This window comes from Melanerpes formicivorus, unplaced genomic scaffold (assembly GCF_026170545.1).
Source record: "Melanerpes formicivorus ecotype bairdi unplaced genomic scaffold, bMelFor1.0.p_v2 SCAF_9, whole genome shotgun sequence".
In the NCBI taxonomy this organism is placed as follows: domain Eukaryota; kingdom Metazoa; phylum Chordata; class Aves; order Piciformes; family Picidae; genus Melanerpes; species Melanerpes formicivorus.
This window is the reverse complement of record NW_027142361.1, coordinates 12,928,375-12,948,233: the sequence shown is the minus strand read 5'-3', so window position 1 is coordinate 12,948,233 and position 19,859 is coordinate 12,928,375. Positions and strand designations below refer to the sequence as shown.

Here is a 19,859-nt window from a genome sequence, read left to right as displayed (position 1 = left end):
TTCAGCTGAAGGTCCTGGTCACACTTATTGGGTAATGCATGAGAATGGTGAAATTCATTGTATTCCACAAAGAAATTTAACTTTAGCTGAAAGAGGTTAATTTCAAACTGTTGTACAGCTACATCGCGTCCAGAGGAAGAGTCAACGAGGAATCTACGGTGCACGAACCCTGAGATCCCTGAGAGCCCTGAGTCAACTAAGAGACCCTGAGATTCCCTGTTTCCCTTTTCTTCGCTTCGTCGGCGAAGAAATGAACTGTTTTCCATTTTTCTCATTTTCTGATTTTCTTGGACTTTTGAATCATCTATATCTGAGCATAGCCGGAATGGACTATGAGCTTTACTCACGAACTGTAAATATCGTTTTGGATTGGATGGACAGTATGAACAGCCAATGAAATTGTTTAGAAGGGGTGGACTGTGGCCGGTTGACGCTGTCCCCTTAAGAAAGGGAATATGGTGGACGGAAGTTGGTAAACGGAAGGAATAGTCTAAACTAATTTCATTGGAAGAGTGGGAGGAAGCACCTTCTGAACTGGGAATGAACTGGGAATGAACTGGGCACTCTGGTACTTCTATCTTCAGTCTTGCTTCCGCCTTTTCTCCGTGCAGCAGCTCTGTCTCTGTGCTGGGCTTTCTGCCAAGGCCTCGGCCTTGAAAACAAGATACCAGGCCTGTATTAACTCCCTTCCAATTAACACGAACTGCTTCTAACATTTTTTTTTTCCTCTCTCTTCTTTCTCTTTCTATCCCAGTCTGGGGAAAGGGGGGGGAAGAGAGGGGAGAGCGGAGGTGGGGAACCCCCTCTGCCTTGAAGGGGGTCACTCTCATTTCTGCGTTACTCTGTTGTATATCTTTGTATATATTGTAGATATTGTAAATTTGTAAATATTTCCCTGCAAATCCTACACTGCTTTGTAAATATAGCTCCACTGCTTTGCTAATTCAGCTTGTGAGGTTTTTTTTCCTTTCCCTTCAATTTTTTTTTCCCTTTTACCTTACAAGGGGGAAGGGAGGAGGCTTCTTGGCCTTACCCTTCCAAACCCACCACAGGGAGGTTTAGGTTGGATGTTAGGAAGAAGTTCTATACAGAGAGAGTGATTGCCCATTGGAATGGGCTGCCCAGGGAGGTGGTGGAGTCGCCGTCATTGGAGGTTTTCAGGAGGAGACTTGGTGGGGTGCTTGGTGCCATGGGTTAGTTGTTTAGGTGGGTTGGATTGGTTGATGGGTTGGACGTGATGATCTTGAAGGTGTCTTCCAACCTGGTTTGGTTTATTCTAAATAAAGGTTTATTCTAAATCATTGTCTCTTGTTAAGCAAGGGGGCTCTGGTTGGGCTCTGCTGGGTCATCCAAGTGCTATCCCAAGGTGGGCACCTTGGTGGGGAGTGATGAGGTTGAGCACTGATATAGGCTGGGCAGTGACTGGCTTGAGAGCAGCCCTGAAGAAAAGGACTTGGGAGTGCTGGTGGATAAGAAGCTCAACATGAGCCTGTGGTGTGCACGTGCAGCCCAGAAAGCCAATCACATCCTGGGCTGCATGAAGAGAAGCATAGCCATCAGGTCGAGGGAGGTGATTCTCCCTCTCTACTCTGCTCTGGTGAGACCCCACCTAGAGTACTGCATCCAGTTCTGGAGCCCCTATTACAGGAAGGATCTGGAGATGCTTGAATGTGTCCAGAGAAGGGCCACAAGGATGAGCAAAGGGCTAGAGCACCTCTCCTGTGAAGACAGCGTTGGGGCTATTCAGTCTGGAGAAGAGAAGGCTCCAAGGAGACCTTATTGTGGCCTTCCAGTATCTGAAGGGAGCCTACAAGAAAGCTGGGGAGGGACTTTTTAGGGTGGAATAAAAATAGAAATGGGTAGATTCAGATTAGATGTTAGGAAGTTGTTCTTCACCATGAGGGTGGTGAGACACTGGAACAAATTACCCAGGGAGGTGGTGGAAGCCTCATCCCTGGAGGTTTTTAAGGCCAGGCTGGATGTGGATGTGAGCAACCTGATCTAGAGTGAGGTGTCCCTGCCCATGGCAGGGGGGTTGGAACTGGATGATCCTTCAGGTCCCTTCCAACCCTATCAATTCTTTGATTCTATGTGGCCAAGCATCGTGGCATGAGGAGGTGAGGCAGTGGCACTGTTGATTGTGTGTTTGCTCTGCTCTCAGGTACGAGGAGGAACCTCCGCAACGACCTCCTAGTAGCAGCCGATTCCATCACAAACACCATGTCGTCACTGGTGAAGGAGCTGCATTCTGGTAAGAGTTAATTTCTGCCTCATGCAGAAAAGGGAGAGCTGGAGGTCACAAGCTGCAAAATGGTCTTTAGATTTATTTTAGTCTAGTCTCCCATGTTTGGTCTGTCCTCCCAAGAAGCAAGCAATAGGAGAAGAAGTAATGGTCTCAGGTTGTGCCCGCAGAGGTTTAGGTTGGACATGAAGAGCAATTTCTTCTACAAAGGGGTTGCCAAGCCCTGCAAAAGGCTGCATCAGGGCAGTGGAGGAGTCCTCATCCCTGGAGGAGTTTAAAAGATGTGGTGCTGAGGGACAGAGCTTAGTGGTGACCTGGCAGTGCTGGGTTGACAGTTGGACTCGATGACCTCAAAGGTCTCTTCCAAGCAAAACGATTCCACGATTCTATAATTTTTTATAAGATCTGTTTAAAGCATCCTGTGAGGGTCTGTGTACATTTTTTCAATGATGAAGTGAAAAAAACCATACTAGAGCTGACATCCCCTCCAAGTACCTTCTGAACAGGCTCTCTATTGATTTTATCACTGAGAGTTAGGGCAATGCTTTGCAGACACAAACCTGGCCGATGGCACCGTTAGTGATTCATGACTCACATCCAGTTCCTGCTCATATTGATCCATGCATGTGTAACAGCACTGAGAAGCTTTTCCTTCAAGCCTCTCCTGAACCACTCTGAGGCAAGAGAAGTGCCACTTCCCATTCCCACTTTTGGAAGTCAGAGCTCCTCCACAACACAAGGCAGGAGCTGGGGCAGATCTGTGAGCGTCTCCAAGGCATTGCCTAGTGACATCAGTACTTGAGCATGAGTTGAGGTCCCTCTGCAATGAATCCCCATGAGATGCCATCATCACAAATATACAGTTAAATGTGTGTGAGGCCAATGGCAAGAGGATTAAACAACGATGTGTAAAAAGCAGTAATTATTCTCTTTGTGCCATTTTTTCCTGTGCCAGTGGAGGTAAACATCCTGATAAGGCTGGAGCAGCTTCTGCTGTAGCCCAGCAACACGTCTCAACCTTCATCACACAGAATCCCAGCATGGTGGGGGTAGGAAGGGACCTCTGAGGATCATCCATTCCAACACCCCTCTGCTAAAGCAGGGTCACCCACAGCAGGTTGCCCAGGATCACAATGTCCAGGCAGGTTTGGGATCTCTCCAGAGAAGGGGCCACCGCCACTTCTCTGGGCAGCCTGGTCCAGGGCTCCAGTACCCTCATAGGAAGTAAGGTTTTCCTCATGTTCAGGTGGAACCTCCTGGGTTCTGGTTTGTGCCCATTGGCCTTTGTCCTACTGCTAGGCACCACTGAAAAGAGTTTGTCCTCATCTTCTTGTCCCCTGCCTTTTAGATCTTGATGAGCACTGAGAAGATCCTTTCTCAGTCTGCTCTTCTCCAGACTAAACAGCCCCAGGTCTCAGCCTTTCCTTGTCAGAGAGATGCTTCATTACCAGTGGTGGACTAGAATATCACTTAGGATCCAGCAGCTTGTTTGTGGGCTGCCTTCCCTATTCCAGCAGAAGTGAAGTATTCTGCATCCAGAGCTTCCCTGTTTCTGCTCCACACCTCCCCCAGCTCCATGCTTTATCCAGTAGTTGCATCACATAATCCCCCCTCATAAATGTATCCAACCCTGCATTCAAAGCAGTTCAGCTTCTCCCTTTCTTCCCCACTGCCCTTACTGGAGATGTCACTGCTATAAACCAGGTTAATATTTTACTGCCCAGCAGTAAATTCAGCCCCTCTCTGCCCGGTGCCTGGGCTGCAAAGGCAGCTGTGAGTTAATAAAGCTTTTCATGTACAGCAGCAGCGGCACTGGTGCCGATGCCACGAGGGGCCAAGTGTGCCCTCAATAAATCACCATGCTGGAGATGCGCCGCTCTTTCCCCTCCAGGCTGAAACCTGGCAAGCCAAGTCTCTGCCCAAACCAGATGTCTGCAGTAATTTATTTTTTGCTTCTGATAGCAGAGGGGTCTGGCCAAGCTCAGGGTCTGCTCTGGGCTGGCTGCAGGCAAGGCTGGTGTTGGCTTGACCTGCAGCAGTCCTGCCCTCCTCTGAGATGCCACAGAGACTGGCAATGCCAGCAGCCTGGGTTTGAGCTCCTGACAGGCCTTGCAGCTCATCAGGGATCATAGAATCATAGAATGGTTTGGGTTAGAAAGGACCTTTAAAGGTCATCTAGTCCAACCAACCTGCAGCCAAGAGGGACATCTTCAACTAGAGCAGATTGCTTAGAACCTTGTCCAACCTGGCATGGAATGTTTCTAGGGACAGGGCTTCCACTACCTCTCTGAGCAACCTGAGACAGTGGCTCACCTCCCTCAAAAAAAAACAATTTCTTCTTTCAAACTAGTCTGAATCTTCCCTCTTTTAGTTTAAAACCATCACAACAGGCCCTGCTAAAAAGTCTGTCCCCAGCTTTAAGGTCTCTCTGGAGACCGTCTTGTTCTCCAGGCTGAACAACCCCAGTTCTCTCAACCTGTCCTTACAGCAGAGGAGCTCCAGCCCTTGGATCATTGATGTGGTCTCCTCTGTCCCCTCTCCAACAGGTCTATGTGTCTCCTGTGCTGAGGACCCCAGAACTGGATGTAGCGCTGCAGGTGGGGTCTCAGCAGAGCAGAGAGGCAGAATCTTCTCCCTCCACCTGCTGGCCACAGTGATTTGGATGCAGCCCAGGATGCAGTTGGCTTCTGTGCTGTGAGTGCACATTGCCAGCTCCTGTCCAGCTTTTCACCCACCAGCACTCCCAGGTCCTTCTCTGCAGGGCTGCTCTCCATCCCTTCATCCCCCCATCTGGATTGATACCAGGAGCTTCCCCAACCCAGGGCCAGGACCTTACACTTGGCCTTGTTGCACCTCAGGAGATTCACAGGAACCCACTTCTCTAGCTTGTCTAGGTCCCTCTGGATGGATTCTATGTCTTAGATATGTCAACAAACAGACTGCAAAGCTGTTAGAGCACACAGGGGAGGGAAGATGCAAACAGTTATAGTCTCCTCCTTGAGAATATGCAGATATGAAAGAAGGCTCCCCTGAAAGTATCTGAAACCATTTCACTTGTGTAAATTAGGAAAAGCATGAGTTATCCTCAGCTGAGAGCTGAGACGATCTAACACATATTGTCTTAGAGGTAAACTGTGAGAATTGACACCTCCTCCAGCCCCAGGATGGCCCACTGGAGCTGCAGGCATTGTGTTTTGTGAGATGCCAGTGCCTGCAGCACCCACGCTTCTGCTTGCCTCTCCATACCTTCACAGGAGCTCAGGAAAAAATGTTCCTTCAGAAAGGAGATACTGCTCAGGGTTCCCTTCCCCATCTGGGCTTCCAGAAGTGCTTTCATTATCCCACACCTAATAGTCTGATGCTCCTGAGGCTGTCAAGGGACCTCTGAGATAATTTTTACTCCAGCTGAACTTAAAGACACACACTTCTGATCTCCAAGGATCAGGGGTGATGCTACTGGAGGGAGCTCACAGGGACACAAGTTCAGGACTCAAAAGTGGCTGCTTAGCTCAGGCTACCTATGGTTGTTTGAAAGGCATTTGAGTTCTTGATTTGTTTTGCACTTACATCACACAGAATTCCAGAATTCCAGCATGGTAGGGCTTGGAAGATACCTCTGGGAATAATCTAGTCCAATCCCTCTTCTAAAACAGGGTCACCCACAGCAGGTTGCCCAGGATCACATCCAGGTGGCTTTGGAATCTCTCAAGAGAAAGAGACCACACAACTCTCTGAGCAACCTAGTCCAGTGCTCCAGCACCCTCACAAGAAATACATTTTCCCTTATGTTCAGTTAGACCTCTTGGGTTCCAGTTTGTGCCCTTTGCCCCTTGTCCTGTCAATAGGCACCACTGAAGAGTCTGGCCCCATCCTCTTGCCCCCTGCCTTTTTGATATTGATCAGCATTGAGAAGATCCCCTCTCAGTCTGCTCTTCTCCAGGCTAAACAGCTCCAGGTCTCTCAGCTTTTCCTTCTCACACAGATGTTCCAGTCCCTTCAACATCTTTGTAGCCTCTGCTGGACTCTCTCCAGTAGTTCCTTTTCTCTCTTGAGCCAGGGAGCCCAGAACTGGACCCAGAACTCCAAATGTGACCTTACTATGGCAGAGTAGAGAAGGAGAAAGACTCATCAATGGTTGTCACTGAGTAGGCAGAGACTGTGTGACTCTCAGATATCTCATCAGTCCTGCTGTCAAAGCAACAAAAAGAGCAAATGGTTCTGAGATTCCCTTTGATCAGCTTGATTCAGAATGCCTCAGTTTGTCAAGACTGAGCCTTTCCTTTCATGTCTCCTCCTTTGCTCTGCTCCCTGCAGTGTCTGAAGTAGGCAGATGTGATATCACTGCTTTACCTGTTTGCTCAGGCCTCATTGTGCAGAGATATGAGCCACTACCTGCAGAAGAATGTGACCTTCTGCTCCCCCTCTCTGCTCCATAAATATGAGCCTGGCCATAAACTCTTCAGCTTAACCAGAGCTAGGTATGATGAACCACCAGCTCTTGGACATCAAATAAGTGGCTGTCCCTGTGGGCACAGCCCCTCACCAGTGATGTGGCTTTGCCCCTGTGTGAGCATCACCATCACTGACAAACCCTGCAACACCAGGAGGGTTCCTCCAAGGTTGTCACCTCATCCTTTGTAATTTTTCTTCCTTAGATTTGACCTCAGTCTGAAAGTCCCAGTTTCCTCCCCATTGTGAATATCATGCAGATCTTTGTTCCAAATATCTTAGGTCCCAATATTACCAGTGAAGCTGGCGAAGTCTTATGAGGAGCATCTGAGGGAACTGGGATTGTTCAGCCTGGAGAAAAGAAGTTATTAGGGGAAACCTCCCTGTTCTCTACAACTCCATGAAAGGAGGTTATAGCCTGGTCAGGGCTAGTCTCTTTTCCCAAGGAATAAGTCATAGGACAAGAGGAAACAGCCTCAAGTTGTGGGAGGGGAGTTTTAGGTTCAATATGGGGAACAATTTTATACCCCAAATGCTTGTCAAGGCCTGCAACAGGCTGCCCAGGGCAGTAGTGGAGTCCCCATCCCTGGAGAGGTTTAAAATCTGTGTAGATGTGGTGCTGAGGGACATGGTTTAGTTGGTGGATTCCATAGCATTGTGTTAATGGTTGGGCTCAATGATCTTAAAGGTCTCTTCCAATCAAAACAATTCCATGATTCCATGATTCCCTCTATTCTTTCTTGTCTCATGTCTGGGTTGTTTTTTTCCCTTTTATTTTTAAAGCAGAGGAAGAAGATGAAGAAGAAACAGAAAAAATGCAGAATGGAAAGGACTAAGGTAAGGGGACAGGCTGAGGTCTCTAAGCTGTGAAACATTTTCTCACTTGCTCCTTTGCAGGAACTCAATTTGCCTTGTGGAGACCCAGTAAAGGACTCTGAGTGAGGATGGCTTCTAGTGGAAGCAGCCCACATTGCTCCTGCTGGTGTTAGGTATTAGGTGGACTTGATGATAGTATCAAAATATCATAGTATCAGTCAGGGTTGGAAGGGACCACAAGGATCATCTAGTTCCAACCCCCCTGCCATGGGCAGGGACACCCCACACTAGATAAGGCTGGCCAGAGCCTCATCCAGCTTGATCTTAAACACCTCCAGGGATGGGGTCTCAACCACCTCCCTGGACAACCCATTCCAGGGCTTCACCACTCTCATGGTGAAGAACTTCCTCCTCACATCCAGCCTGAATGATCTCTGAGGTCTTTTCCAGCCTGGTTGATTCTGTGATTCTGTGCTCCTGTCACACCACCTGTAGACAGGGCACAAGTTTATCTGCCTGCTCTGGTCATCACCATGCTGCCAGATCACTCTCTCCAACATCTGCCATGGTTCAAAGTGATGTCACAGCCAGAGGTTTTTCAGTGTGTGTAGTCAGCTGTCAAGAATATTTTTCTTTCAGCAGAGGTCATGCACAGAAATGTGTGAGATGAAGAGGAGTTGCTCCCAGTGCTGTGAGCAGGCCAGTTCAGATGGACATACTGGTAAAAACCAAAGCATGGGCTGGCCACCAGCCTGAGAGGTGGGACCAGCACCTGCTAAACCTCCTGTGACACTGGCTGGACGAATGTTCAGGATTACTCTCTTGATGGTAATCCCATGTAGGCAGTACTACCAGCTAAGTGGGGTTCTGCAGGAGGTCCCTTTCATCTCTGCTATCCCTGAATTGCAGGTCTAGATACTATTGCTGCCCAGATCTCATCTCCCTTTGGAGCACATGAATCCAAACATGTGGCAGCAGAGTTATTCCTGGGGCTGCAAGTGATTGCCACTGGCATGGAGAGCAGACCCAAGACCTGCAAACACCCATGCAGTGGATAGTTGAATTGGAGAGTGCTGCAGGAGATTGGTTCCTCTTATTCCTTCACAAGCACCTCCCAGACCTTCCTTGGGAGAAACCTTGCTGAGAGATCTCAGGAGTTTCGCTTTCTGTGTTTTAAACCAAAGTGACTTGGACAGCTTTGAATCAGTCCAAGCATTTGTCTCACTTGAGCCAAACCTAATTTCATCATTGACAAATCGGAACTTCTTTTGTTGGTGTCTGCACATTTTCCTGCAGCTGAGCTGAAGGGGGTGGGGATCAGGTTTCTCAACAGAAGAGCTCATTTTCCTGAGTTTTCCTGTCCAATGAGTTCTGTGAAGTGTGTGGATGTTTGGAAATGCTTTGCTTCCCCATGGTTTGTCCATCAGTGTCTCAGAATCCCAGCATGGAGGGAGTCAGAAGAGACCTCTGGTGAACATCTAGTCCAACCCCCCTGCTAAAGCAGGGTCACCCATGGCAGGTTGCCCAGGATCACAGTGTCCAGGCAGGTTTGGAATCTCTTCAGAGAAGGAGACTCCTCCAGGGTTCTGTAACCCCCAAAAGAAAGATTTTTCCTTTTATTCAGATAAAACAAGTTTGTGCCCATTGCCCCTTATCCTGTTGCTGGGCACCACTGAAAAGAGTCTAGCCCCATCCTCTTGCCCCTCACAAGGCCTTTAGATATTGATCAGCACTGAGAAGATCCCCTCTCAGACTTCTCCAGGCTAAACAGCTCCATGTCTCTCAACCTTTCCTTCTCAGAGATGCTCCAGTCCCATCAGCTTCTTTGTAGCCTCTGCAGGACTCTCTGTAGTTCCCTGTCTCGCTTGAACTGGGGAGCCCAGAACTGGGCCAAGGACTCCAGATGTGGCCTCCCTAGGGCAGAGCAGAGGGGAATGAGAACCTCCCTCAACCTGCTGGTCACTATTGTGAATGCACATGAGGAGACCATTGGTCTTTTTGGCAATGAGGACACATTGCTGGCTGATGGGAAACTTGTCCACCAGCACTCTCAGATCCTTCTCCACAGAGCTGCTTTCCAGCAAGTCAACCTCTAACCTGTCCTGGTGCAGGAGGTTATTCCTATCTAGGGACAGGACTCTGCACTTGCCCTTGTTAAATTTCATGAGGTTCACTCCACCCATCTCCCCAGCCTGGCCAGGTCTCACTGAATGGCAGCACAGCCTGAAAGTGTGTCAGCCGCTGCTCCCAGTTTGGTATCATTAATAAACTGGCTGAAGGTCCACTCTGTGCCTTCATCCAGGTCACTGATGAATGAGACATGGTGAGTTGGTATGAAGAAGTCCATCACTATCAGATGTTGTAAGCTTGTAGGAAGGAGTGCAGTAGGTCTAATTTTAGCTAAACCAGGAGTTTTCAAAGCAGAATCACTTTGGCTCTGAAGCACAGGACCTCCTTTGCCCTAGAACATTCCTCCTCAATTAGATATTTTAGATGCTTGGCAGAGGAACCAGCTGCTCTTTTCCACATACACATTGTGCCTTCCATGGGAAATAGGGAAAGGGGTATCTTGAAGAGCTGAAATACGATGTCTGGTGGCAGAGATGTAGTAAGACAAATTCCTCTCTGTTACTTGTGGCAGCATTGAAGTCAGGGCAGGACCAAGACATGTAACCAACAGCAGAACTTGGCCCAAAAGCCTCCATGAGGAATGTAAATACTGTCTCTGCCAGAGAGTGAGTGCTTCCAAACGTCACACAGCCAGCAAGAGGAAAACCTGGCAGGAAAATCCAGGAACAATGCATCAACTGCAGTCCTGGATCATGGCAGGAGCTCCTCCAATGACCACATCACAGGTGATGGTGGGGTATCAGATTGTGTTTCATGCAGGCTTCATCAAGGATGAATGCTCTAGAAGTGCTTGTTCTCTGCACCTTGTTACTTAAGGGGCTCATGGCTAGGGTGTTCCAGGCATGCAGAGTCTGATGGGGCCCATGCTCATGTGGAGCTCTACCTGCCCCGACTTCATTATTTGCACAGAGATTCTGTGCACAGCCCCATCTCAGCAAGGCTCTTCTGTTGCTTCCTCCCATCCTGAATGGGTGAGAGGATGAATAGATGACCTTTAAAGGTCCCTTCCAACCCAAGCCATTCCACAATTCTGTGTTCAAAATGACTTGCAGCTCATTTATTCCCCATGTTCTGCAGCAGTGTAGACCAAGAAGATGCTGGTCCTCATGGGGACTCCGTTGCAGTGTGTTTCCTAGGGACAGCGTTGCCCTTGGGCCTCCTCACAGGTTTCTTCACAGAGTTATTTCATGTTTCTCTGTGTCCCAATTAATGAAGCTCAGAACTTGTTCCTCTGCTGGAGAGCCTCACATTCGTGCTCTTTATTTAGCATCAGCATGGTTTGGCTTCAGCAGGATGAGATCACTCAGGAGGACTCCAAGTTGGCTATGCCTTTTGTGGTTGGGATTACAAATTACTCATCATCTCCAGAGATCTCTACAAGGTTTCCAAGCACAGTTGGGAACTGGCAAAGCCACATCCATCCAGTTGTGTTAGACATCACTCCACAGCAGTTCACCCAACCTCAGTGCTCTCTTTGAGTTACACCTTCCTGAGGCGTGGTGTTACACCTCCAGACATTGCATGTGAGCCAGACATGAGTCCAAGCTGGATGGTCACTCAACTAGGGCTGTCCCACAGTCACTGTTCAACATGGTCCTGCTGCCTCTCTCCATGATGCCTGCTCCAGCTGGTGCCTAGGAGGTGAACCCACAACAATAGCACCTGAAATGAGACCCTCCATCAGCTGGTCCCTTCATATGTGGATTCCATAACCCTCAAAAACACTTGAAAGGGCACTGAAGAGCTATGCCAAACTGCTGGCAGAAAGCATGTGGTTTGCAGACCCATAAATTTGTTAGATGAAAATATGTTTGAAGTAGACCTGCCCATACTGACCAAAACTAGTCCCTGCAGCTGTCTGTTGCTGGAGGACTGGACAGAGTCCATCCACAGCAGGTTTGCAGGTGACACCAGACTGGGAGGAGTGGCTGCACACCAGAGGGTCATGCTGCCATCCAGAGGGACCTCAACACACTGGAGAAATGGCCCAGCAAGAACCTCATGAAGTTCAACAAGGAGAAGTGCAAGTCCTGGGAACAACACAGGCTGGAGGCCACCTGCTTGCAGCTCTCTTGGGAAGAATCCAGGGGTCCTGGTGGACAGCAAGTGGACCATGAGGCAGCAATGTGACCTTGTGCAACAAAGGCATTGTCAGTCAAGGGACAGGATCTTTCCCCACTGCTCAGCACTGGTGAGGCCCCCCCTGGAGTGCTGATTCCAGTGCTGGGCTCCCTGTTAGAAGCAAGACATGGACAGACTGGAAAGAGCCCAGGGAAGAACCATGGCAGCTGTTAAGGCATTGAAGCATTTGTTCCATGAGGAGAGGCTGAGAGAGCTGGGTTCAGCTCAAGGTGTGTGAATAACTGATGGAAAAGACCAAAGAAAATGAGGGTCTTCTCAGCGACAGCCAGTGGCAGGATGAGAGACAGCCTGCACACACCCAGAGGAATTCTGTAGGAACACAACACATACTCTTTTGCCACGAGGCTGGTCAAACACTGGCACAGGTTGCCCAGAATGGCTGTAGATTCTCCACCCTTGGAGATATTGAGAACCAAGGTCCTGAGCAGCCTACAGTGGCTAACCCTGCTGTAAGGAGTAGGCTGGACTGGGAAATCACCAGAGGTCTCTTCCAACCTCAGCAATGCCAGTATTTGGTAAAATCAGGAGCACTACTCCACCTGTAAAGTATTTGCAGTCCTGAGTAGAGTTACTAGTTAGAGCACCAAGAGATGGGAGGCCAGCAGGTCAAGGGAGGGTATTGGAGGGGATTCTGCCCCTCTGCTCTGCTCTGGTGAGATCCCAACTGCAGTGCTGTATCCAGTTCTGGGGTCTTCAGGACAGAAGAGACATTGACCTGTTGGAGCAGGTCCAGACGAGGCCACAGAAATTATCTAAGGTGCTAGAGCCCCTTCTGCTGTGAGGACAGGCTGAGAGAGAAGTGAAGGCTCCAGGGAGACCTTCTTGTGGCCTTTTATTACTTAAAGGGACCAGGAAGAAAGCTGGGGACAGATTTTTTTTAAGCAGAACTTGTTGTGACAGGACAAGGGGTGATGGTTTTAAACTAAAATAGAGAAGATTCAAATTAGACAGAAGGAAGAAATTCATCACTATAAGGATGGTGAGACACTGGTCAAGGTTGCCCACAGAGGTGGTGGGATGCTCCATCCCTGGAACCATTCCAGGTCAGGTCTGATGGAACTCTGAGCAGTATGCTTCAGTTGAAGGTATCCCTGGTGACTGCAGGGAAGTTGAACTAGATGACCTTTAAAGGTGTCTTCCCACCCAGACCATTCTGTGATTCAATGACTTTTCAATTTCAGAGGAAATCAAATCACTTCTACATGTTCCTCTCCCTCTGTTGCAGGTTAGGCAACTGCAGGCTGCACAACAATCCAGATAAGGATGGGTGTGGGGTTTTGAATGCATTTTTATTTCCTCTCCCCACCATCACTGCACACCATTTCAATGCCCAGGACCAAGTCCTTGGTCTCGTCCTGCCTTTTTCCCTCCTGTCCCATCTCTGCACAAGGAGGGTTCTCTGCCCATCACTCCACAACTCCAAAAAAGGATGCGGAGTGTTTCCTCACGGAGATCCAACTCTGCTCCTGCTGCAGGCAGTGGGAAACCGTCACTAACCTGGGTGAGAACAACATTATCTCCTGGTTCATTAGCATCACGTCCACACTGAGAGGCCCCAGCCAGGAAACAGGAGCCTGTTGTGATGGACACTATCCAGATGTACTAAAAATACAGTCTCTGCCCTCAAAGAGCCTGCGCTTCAAGTTATAATAAGGCACAGCAGATGGACAGACAAACAGGTGCTTGGAAAGCAGAAATAGCAGGGAGGGAGAGAGCTTGAGCCCTGTGGTGACAATGCCTGAAGGACCTGAATGAGATCCTTATCATCCCCTTCTGAAAGGCTTGTAGGAGGGCTCAGGTTTCCACACTCTGGGTGTGTGTTGTGTGCCTGTCTCACCATCCCCAGTGTGAAGAAGGAGGGTTGTCATGGCAGAAAACATGGCATGGATGCTACATAATTCATCAGAAAGGGATGAGGACTGGAGCAGGAGGAAATCTTGTTTCTAGGATCTTCTCCTTTACACTGTAGATTGGAGAAAGTCTTTTAACTTCCCAGTTCAGCCCCAGCCTGATGGATCTGAAACATAGTTTTGCATAATAAAGCCACTACAGTTGTCTTCTGAAGGTAATCTCCAAAGGAGAACAAAGTGGGGTTTGCCCTTTTTTGCCTCCCTGCCATTCTAGCTGTGGATGGAGATAACACAAAAGTAGCTTGAGAGTCTTCCTGAGAGTTTCTACATGAGAAATTCAAGTCCTGTCTCATCTGGGAGACAATCTGGTAACCCAAGAAGGGGTGAAATTATACTGTTGGAGAGGGATCCAGCAGTGCAGAGCTGCTCATGCTGCTGGGGGGACAGGGAGGAGAGGCTTTTCTTGGTGTCCCTTTAACTCAAATAGCTTTGGAGAAAAGGGTGGCTTTGACCCTGCTCACCGATACAGAGGTGAGAATCAACCTGTTCCCTGGGAAGCTCAGGAGTGACTCCAACTCTACCAAGGGCCAAAGCTGATGAGCACTGAAGTAGAAACAACTGGGAAAATAAGAGAAACTACTTCCAGGTTTCTTTATCCTCCAGAAGGAATGGGAAAACATGTCAGTAAAAGGGAAAAATCCCTTAAACTCTGGTGGTTCTTCAAGTTCCTCCTGTTTATGGTGTCAGGGCCTGGGGTGGGTTCTCCTGAGACTTCCTGATGGTGGTGGTGTCAGGCCTAAATGCACACTGTTCCACCCTTTGGCTCTGTTTGCCCACCAGTGATGGAGGGGCTGAGGTGGGCAGCAACATCTTAGCTCTTCTGGGGGGAAGATGCTCAGCAGCAACCTCACATTGGCTTCCAAAGTCAGCAGTGTCAGCTCATGGGCCTTCACTTGCAGCAGCCAGGGACCTGCCCCAGCACCATGTTCCTGGTGTCATCGACTCAGAAACTCAGGTTTCCTCTTTCCTGAGTTGTCTGGGATCCAAGGTGAGGAGCTCTTGGATCAGCAGGACACTTGGTGGTCACGGTGGGTACCACACATTTGATCTGCCCTGCGCTTGCCAGGGATGGCCAGAGAGATGCACAGACAGAAGGTTCAGGAGGTCCCAGTCACAGACCTGCGACTTTGCAGGAGCTGCTCTCCAAAGCTGCAGAGGGTGAGGCTGGAGCTCTGTTCCTTGCAGATGCTGATGGCACATTGTGTGTTTCTGATGACAGGCATCCAGGAGGGCTGCGCTTACGACCGAGACTTCTCCCTGTCCTCTGGAAGAGGCACATTCACCATCGCGCAACTGTGCTGAGCTCAACAACCTGCTGACCAAAGCGGCTTCCTCCAACCTACCTGGAGGGCTTTCCCCGTGGGCACTTGCCTCTTAGGTCATTGCATGTCCTACTTTCCTCCATCTGTCTACTAATGATAACCAAATCCATCAAAGTCAGCAATTTAAGGGAGGTTTAAATGAAAACAGCACAAAAGGAAAGCTCATACTCGCAACTCCTGCTCTGTGTCCTGAGCTTCTGTGATTTCCTCCCAAATGGTGTCACCGTGGCTTCACACACAGGTTATTTCCTCCTAACTTATCCATGTGCATGGGAAAATGGTTATGGAGCCTCCCAGGGTCCTTCATGTGCATGACACAGAAGGGATGTGGCCATCACACACCTGAAAACGCTGCGCTGTCTGCTGCTGACTGATGGCCATCCCATGGGATGTTCCCTGTCTGATCCCAGGGGTACCTGGCAGGGTACCTCACAGATGGAGGGTGCCCAAACAGAGGAGCAGCAGTGGCGGGGATGGACCACCAGCTCCCTGTCTCCTGGCTCTGCTTCTCTTCAGACTGTTAAAAGGTGTCCCTTTTCAGCAGGGAATTCAGGGGTGGTCACTGCCAGGCTCAGGTCTGCTTTCATTTCACAGGATCCCAGCATAGTGGACAGAGGGAACCTCTGAGTGTCATCTACTCCACCCTCCCTGATAAAGCAGGGTAACACAGAGCACATTGTTGTGGATCACAATGTCCAGCCAGGTTTGGAATCTCTCAGAGAAGGAGACTCCACAACCTCTCTGGGCAGCCTGGCCAGGGCTCTGGCACCCTCACAGGAAAGAAGTTTTTCCTCATGTTCAGGTGGAACCTCCTGGGTTCCAGTTTGTGCCCTTTGCACCTTGTCCACTGATAAGAGTCTGGCCTCAAGTCTCTCAGTTCTTCCCTCATCACAGAGATGCTTCAGTCCCCCCAGCATCTTTGTAGCCTCTGCTGCACTCTCTCCAATACTTCCCTGTCTCTCTCAAACTGGGAAGTCGAGAACTGGACACAGGACTCCAGGTGTGGCCTCACCTGAGCACAGTAGTGGGAGAGGAGAACCTCCCTCGATCTGCTGGCTACACTCTTGTGAATGCACCCAAGGAAACCATTGTCCTTGACTGTGATCTCACATTGCTGGCTGATGAGGAACTTGTCCACTCCCAGGTCCTTCTCCACAGAGCTGTTTTCTAGCAGGTCAACCCTAACCTCTCCTGGTGCAGGGGATTATAAGGACCCTACCCTTGCCCTTGTTGAACTTCATGAGGTTCCCCTCTGCCCAACTCTCTGTCCAGGTCTCACCGAATGGCAGCACAGCCTGGCAGGGTGTCAGCCACTCCTCCCAGCTTTGTGCCATCAGAAGTGTTTCCAAACCACATCGAGCTGAGTTTGGTTTAAAACCAAGAGAAAGAACCCAGTTGTGTAGCCTGAGGCTGGCAGCTCACTGCTGGCAGGGCTTTTCTTCCATAGCTGCTTAGAAAGCCTCAGCAGCAGCTCCAGTCACGGGTGGGTTTCTTCTTAGTTGTTTTTTTTCTTGGTGCTCAGGAATGTTATTTTTAGTGGCAGGAGCTGAGAGCCCTGGTGCAGTTATAAATATTTATTGAGGGTGATGAACGGGAAGCAGTGATAAGCCCTGAAACTGGCCTTCAGCTTCTCTTCCTGTCTGAACCCATGCGTGGCCCCAGTGCTCAGTGAAAAGCGCTCGCTGGGTACCTCCAGCCCTTGGGAAAAGGTAAAATAAACAGACGTGGTGGCCACAGCTTTGGGTGAATATAAATATTGTGAATGAGCTGTCAAGGAGGAGAGGAAAGTGATGATAACATGGTGCAGCATTGCTGGCTTCAGCTTCCCAGACAGAGCACGGGAAAGGTCCCGTATTTTGTCTGTGGCTGAATGTGATGAATTACAATCAGAAACATAGAACCAGGGAGTGGTTTTGGTTGAAAGAGTCCAACTGTTAACCCAGCACTGCCAGGTCACCACTAAACCCTGTCCCTCAGCACCACATCTACACAGCTTCTAAGCCATTCCAGGGATGGGAACTCCACCAGTGCACTGGGCAGCCTGTTCCAAGGCTTGACAGCCCTTTTGGGGAAGAAATTGTTCCTCATGCCCAACCTAAACCTCCCCTGGTGCAACTTGAGGCCCTTTTTTCTTCTCCTGTCACTTGTTCCTCAAAAGAAGAGACCTAGCCCCACCTGGCTCCAACCTCCTTTCAGGGAGTTGTAGAGAGTGAGAAGATCCTCCCTGAGCCCTCTTCTCCAGGCTAAATAACGCCAGACCACTCAGCTGCCTCTCACAAGACTTGTGCTCTAGACCTTTTATCAACTTCATTGCCCTTCTCTGGACATGCTCCAGCACCTCAATGTCCTTCTTGAAGTGAGAGGCCCAAAACTGAATCCAGTATTCAAGGTGTGGCCTCACCAGTGCCAAGTACAGGAGGATGGTCACTGCTCTGGTCACATACCCTGTAATTTTCCCTTCTCACTTTTGCTACCATGATAGGCAAAGCCTTCTGCCACAGCCAACACCTTAGCCATCATCATCTCTCAGCCTGTGGTCCAGCTGCAACTAGAAGCAGCAATGGTGGCACCACTGAGACCTGCCATCACAGCTGCTCCAGCTGGCCAGGTGCTCAGAGGGGAGACATTGGGGACATGCCCTACCTTTGCCAGGGGTCCATTCCCTGTAGGGCAGGCAATGCCAAGGGGACTATTGATTAGCTGGCTTGGTGGTGCACTGGGCAGGCTGTGGACATCCAAGGGTGTCTTTTAGGAAGGTCCTTTCCAGTCTCCAGAGCCTGTTGGTCAAGCCCAGTTGGTGCAGATGATCCCAGTACCATGAAGTCTGCCCTCACCATGATGCTGCACCAGGCACAGGTATGACACTGGACCAGGCAGCTGTGGCCATTGAGGGGGTTCCTGTGAGAGGCAGGTTGTCTGAGATCATTTTGCACCCCAGTAATGCCAGACACCTCCACCAGTGATGTGCTGGGATATTGTGCAGGGGAAAAAAACCCAGCACTGCAGTTTGTTTACAGGGAACTTGGAAACCTGATTGCCTTTGGAACCAGCACCTTAAATCCCCCAGGAGGAATGTGAGTGTGGAAGTGTATGTCTAGGGGGGAGGGGAGGTCCATGCCCATGGGTGTGTGCCCATGGGTGTATGCCTGTGGATGTGGGGGTGTGTCTGTTGGGGGGGGGGGGGGGGGGGAGTGTGCCTGTGGGTGTGTGGTCATGTGCTGATTGTTCTCCAATGACTTCTCAGCCTGTGCTGGAATTCCCTTGTCAATAGAATCAGAAGCACAGAATGGTTTGGGTGGCTTGTTTAGACCAAACCTGTTCAGCCAGCAGATTGCTCAGAGCCCCACCCAACCTGACATAGAATGGTTCCAGGGACAGGGCTGCTACCACCACCCTGGGCAATGTGTGGCAGAAACAATTTCTTCTTTCTATCCAGTCTGAATCTCCCCTCTTTTAGTTTAAAACCATCACTCCTAGTCCTGTCAGGCCTTGATAAAAACTCTGTCCCCAGCTTCCTTACAGGCCCCTTTAAGTACTGAAAGGCTACAAGAAGGTCTCCCTGGAGCCGCCTTCAGGCTAAGCAACCCCAACGCTCTCAGCCTGTCCTCACAGTAGAGAGGTTCCAGCACTTGCATTATTGTTGTGTCCTCCTCTGGATCAACTCCAGCAGGTCCATGGCTCTCTTGTGCTGAGGACTCCAGAGCTGGACACAGCACTGCAGGTGGGGTCTGGCCAGAGCAAAGAGGCAGAATCCCTTTCATAGTATCATAGAATCAGTCAGGGTTGGAAGGGACCACAAGGATCATCTAGTTCCAACCCCCCTGCCATGGGCAGGGACACCCTACACTAGATCAGGCTGGCCAGAGCCTCATCCAGCCTGGTCTTAAACACCTCCAGGGACGGGGCCTCAACCACCTCCCTGGACAACCCATTCCAGGGTTTCACCACTCTCATGGTGAAGAACCTCCTCCTCACATCCAGCCTGAATCTCCCCACCTCCAGCTTCATTCCATTCCCCCTAGTCCTATCACTACCTGAGATCCTGAGAAGTCCCTCCCCAGCCTTCCTGTAGGCCCCCTTCAGATACTGGAAGGCCACAATTAGGTCACTGGTCCCAGCATGGGCCTCGGAGCAACACCAGTGGTCACCCAGGAGTCCTGACTAAACCTTCTGCTATCGCCCCAGCAGCTATAAAACTACCAGGAACAGCATCACTCCCTGCGAGCCATGTTCCTGCATTGGCATCCCTGACCAGGGGAATTTAGCAACCCCAGATGCTGCCCTTGTGTCAGTGGTTAATGCCAGGAGAGGGAAAACCCCAGTTTTCCTGACATAGGGAATAGAGATGGGCATGGTACAGGGTATTGCACCCCCAACTGATCTGTCAGTGGTGTGAAAAAGGGAAGTGGTGGCTTTGGCCACTTTTAGAATAAACCAAACCAGGTTGGAAGAGACCTTCAAGATCATCGTGTCCAACCCATCAACCAATCCAACCCACCTAAACAACTAACCCATGGCACCAAGCACCCCATCAAGTCTCCTTGTGCCGTCCCTTGGCACAGATACTGCTCCCCACTTGTGCCATCCCTCAGCACATGCATCCCTCCCCAAGCCTTATCCATACCCACACGATGAGGGTGTCCTTGGTGGCAGAGCCCAGCAGTCAGAGGGATGGGAGCCATGCCAAGCTTTGGTGCCGTTCCCTCTTCCTGGCACAGTGCGAGTGCAGCCATGGGCATGGATGTGTGCAGGAGCGTTTGGCAAAGACGATGCTGTGAGCCTGGGGAATGACTCTGAGAGAAAGCTGTAAACTGGAAGCCATGTTCTGTCATCTGCCAAACACTTAAT

The 19,859-nt window shown here is 49.9% G+C and overlaps 1 protein-coding gene across 6 annotated transcripts in view; it reads left to right on the top strand.

Moving 5' to 3' along the window:
* Window positions 1-15,185, top strand: part of DTNB (dystrobrevin beta) — a 505,091-nt gene extending 489,906 nt beyond the window's left edge. For all 6 annotated transcript variants that reach the window (XM_068143073.1, XM_068143070.1, XM_068143069.1 and 3 more), the window contains 3 exons: window positions 2,162-2,251; window positions 7,475-7,528; window positions 14,909-15,185. In XM_068143073.1, coding sequence (XP_067999174.1) covers window positions 2,162-2,251; window positions 7,475-7,527 — 143 coding nt within the window. In that variant the 3' untranslated portion in view covers window position 7,528; window positions 14,909-15,185. The remainder of the gene's footprint in view (window positions 1-2,161; window positions 2,252-7,474; window positions 7,529-14,908) is intronic.
* The last annotated feature ends 4,674 nt before the right edge of the window (window positions 15,186-19,859 follow it).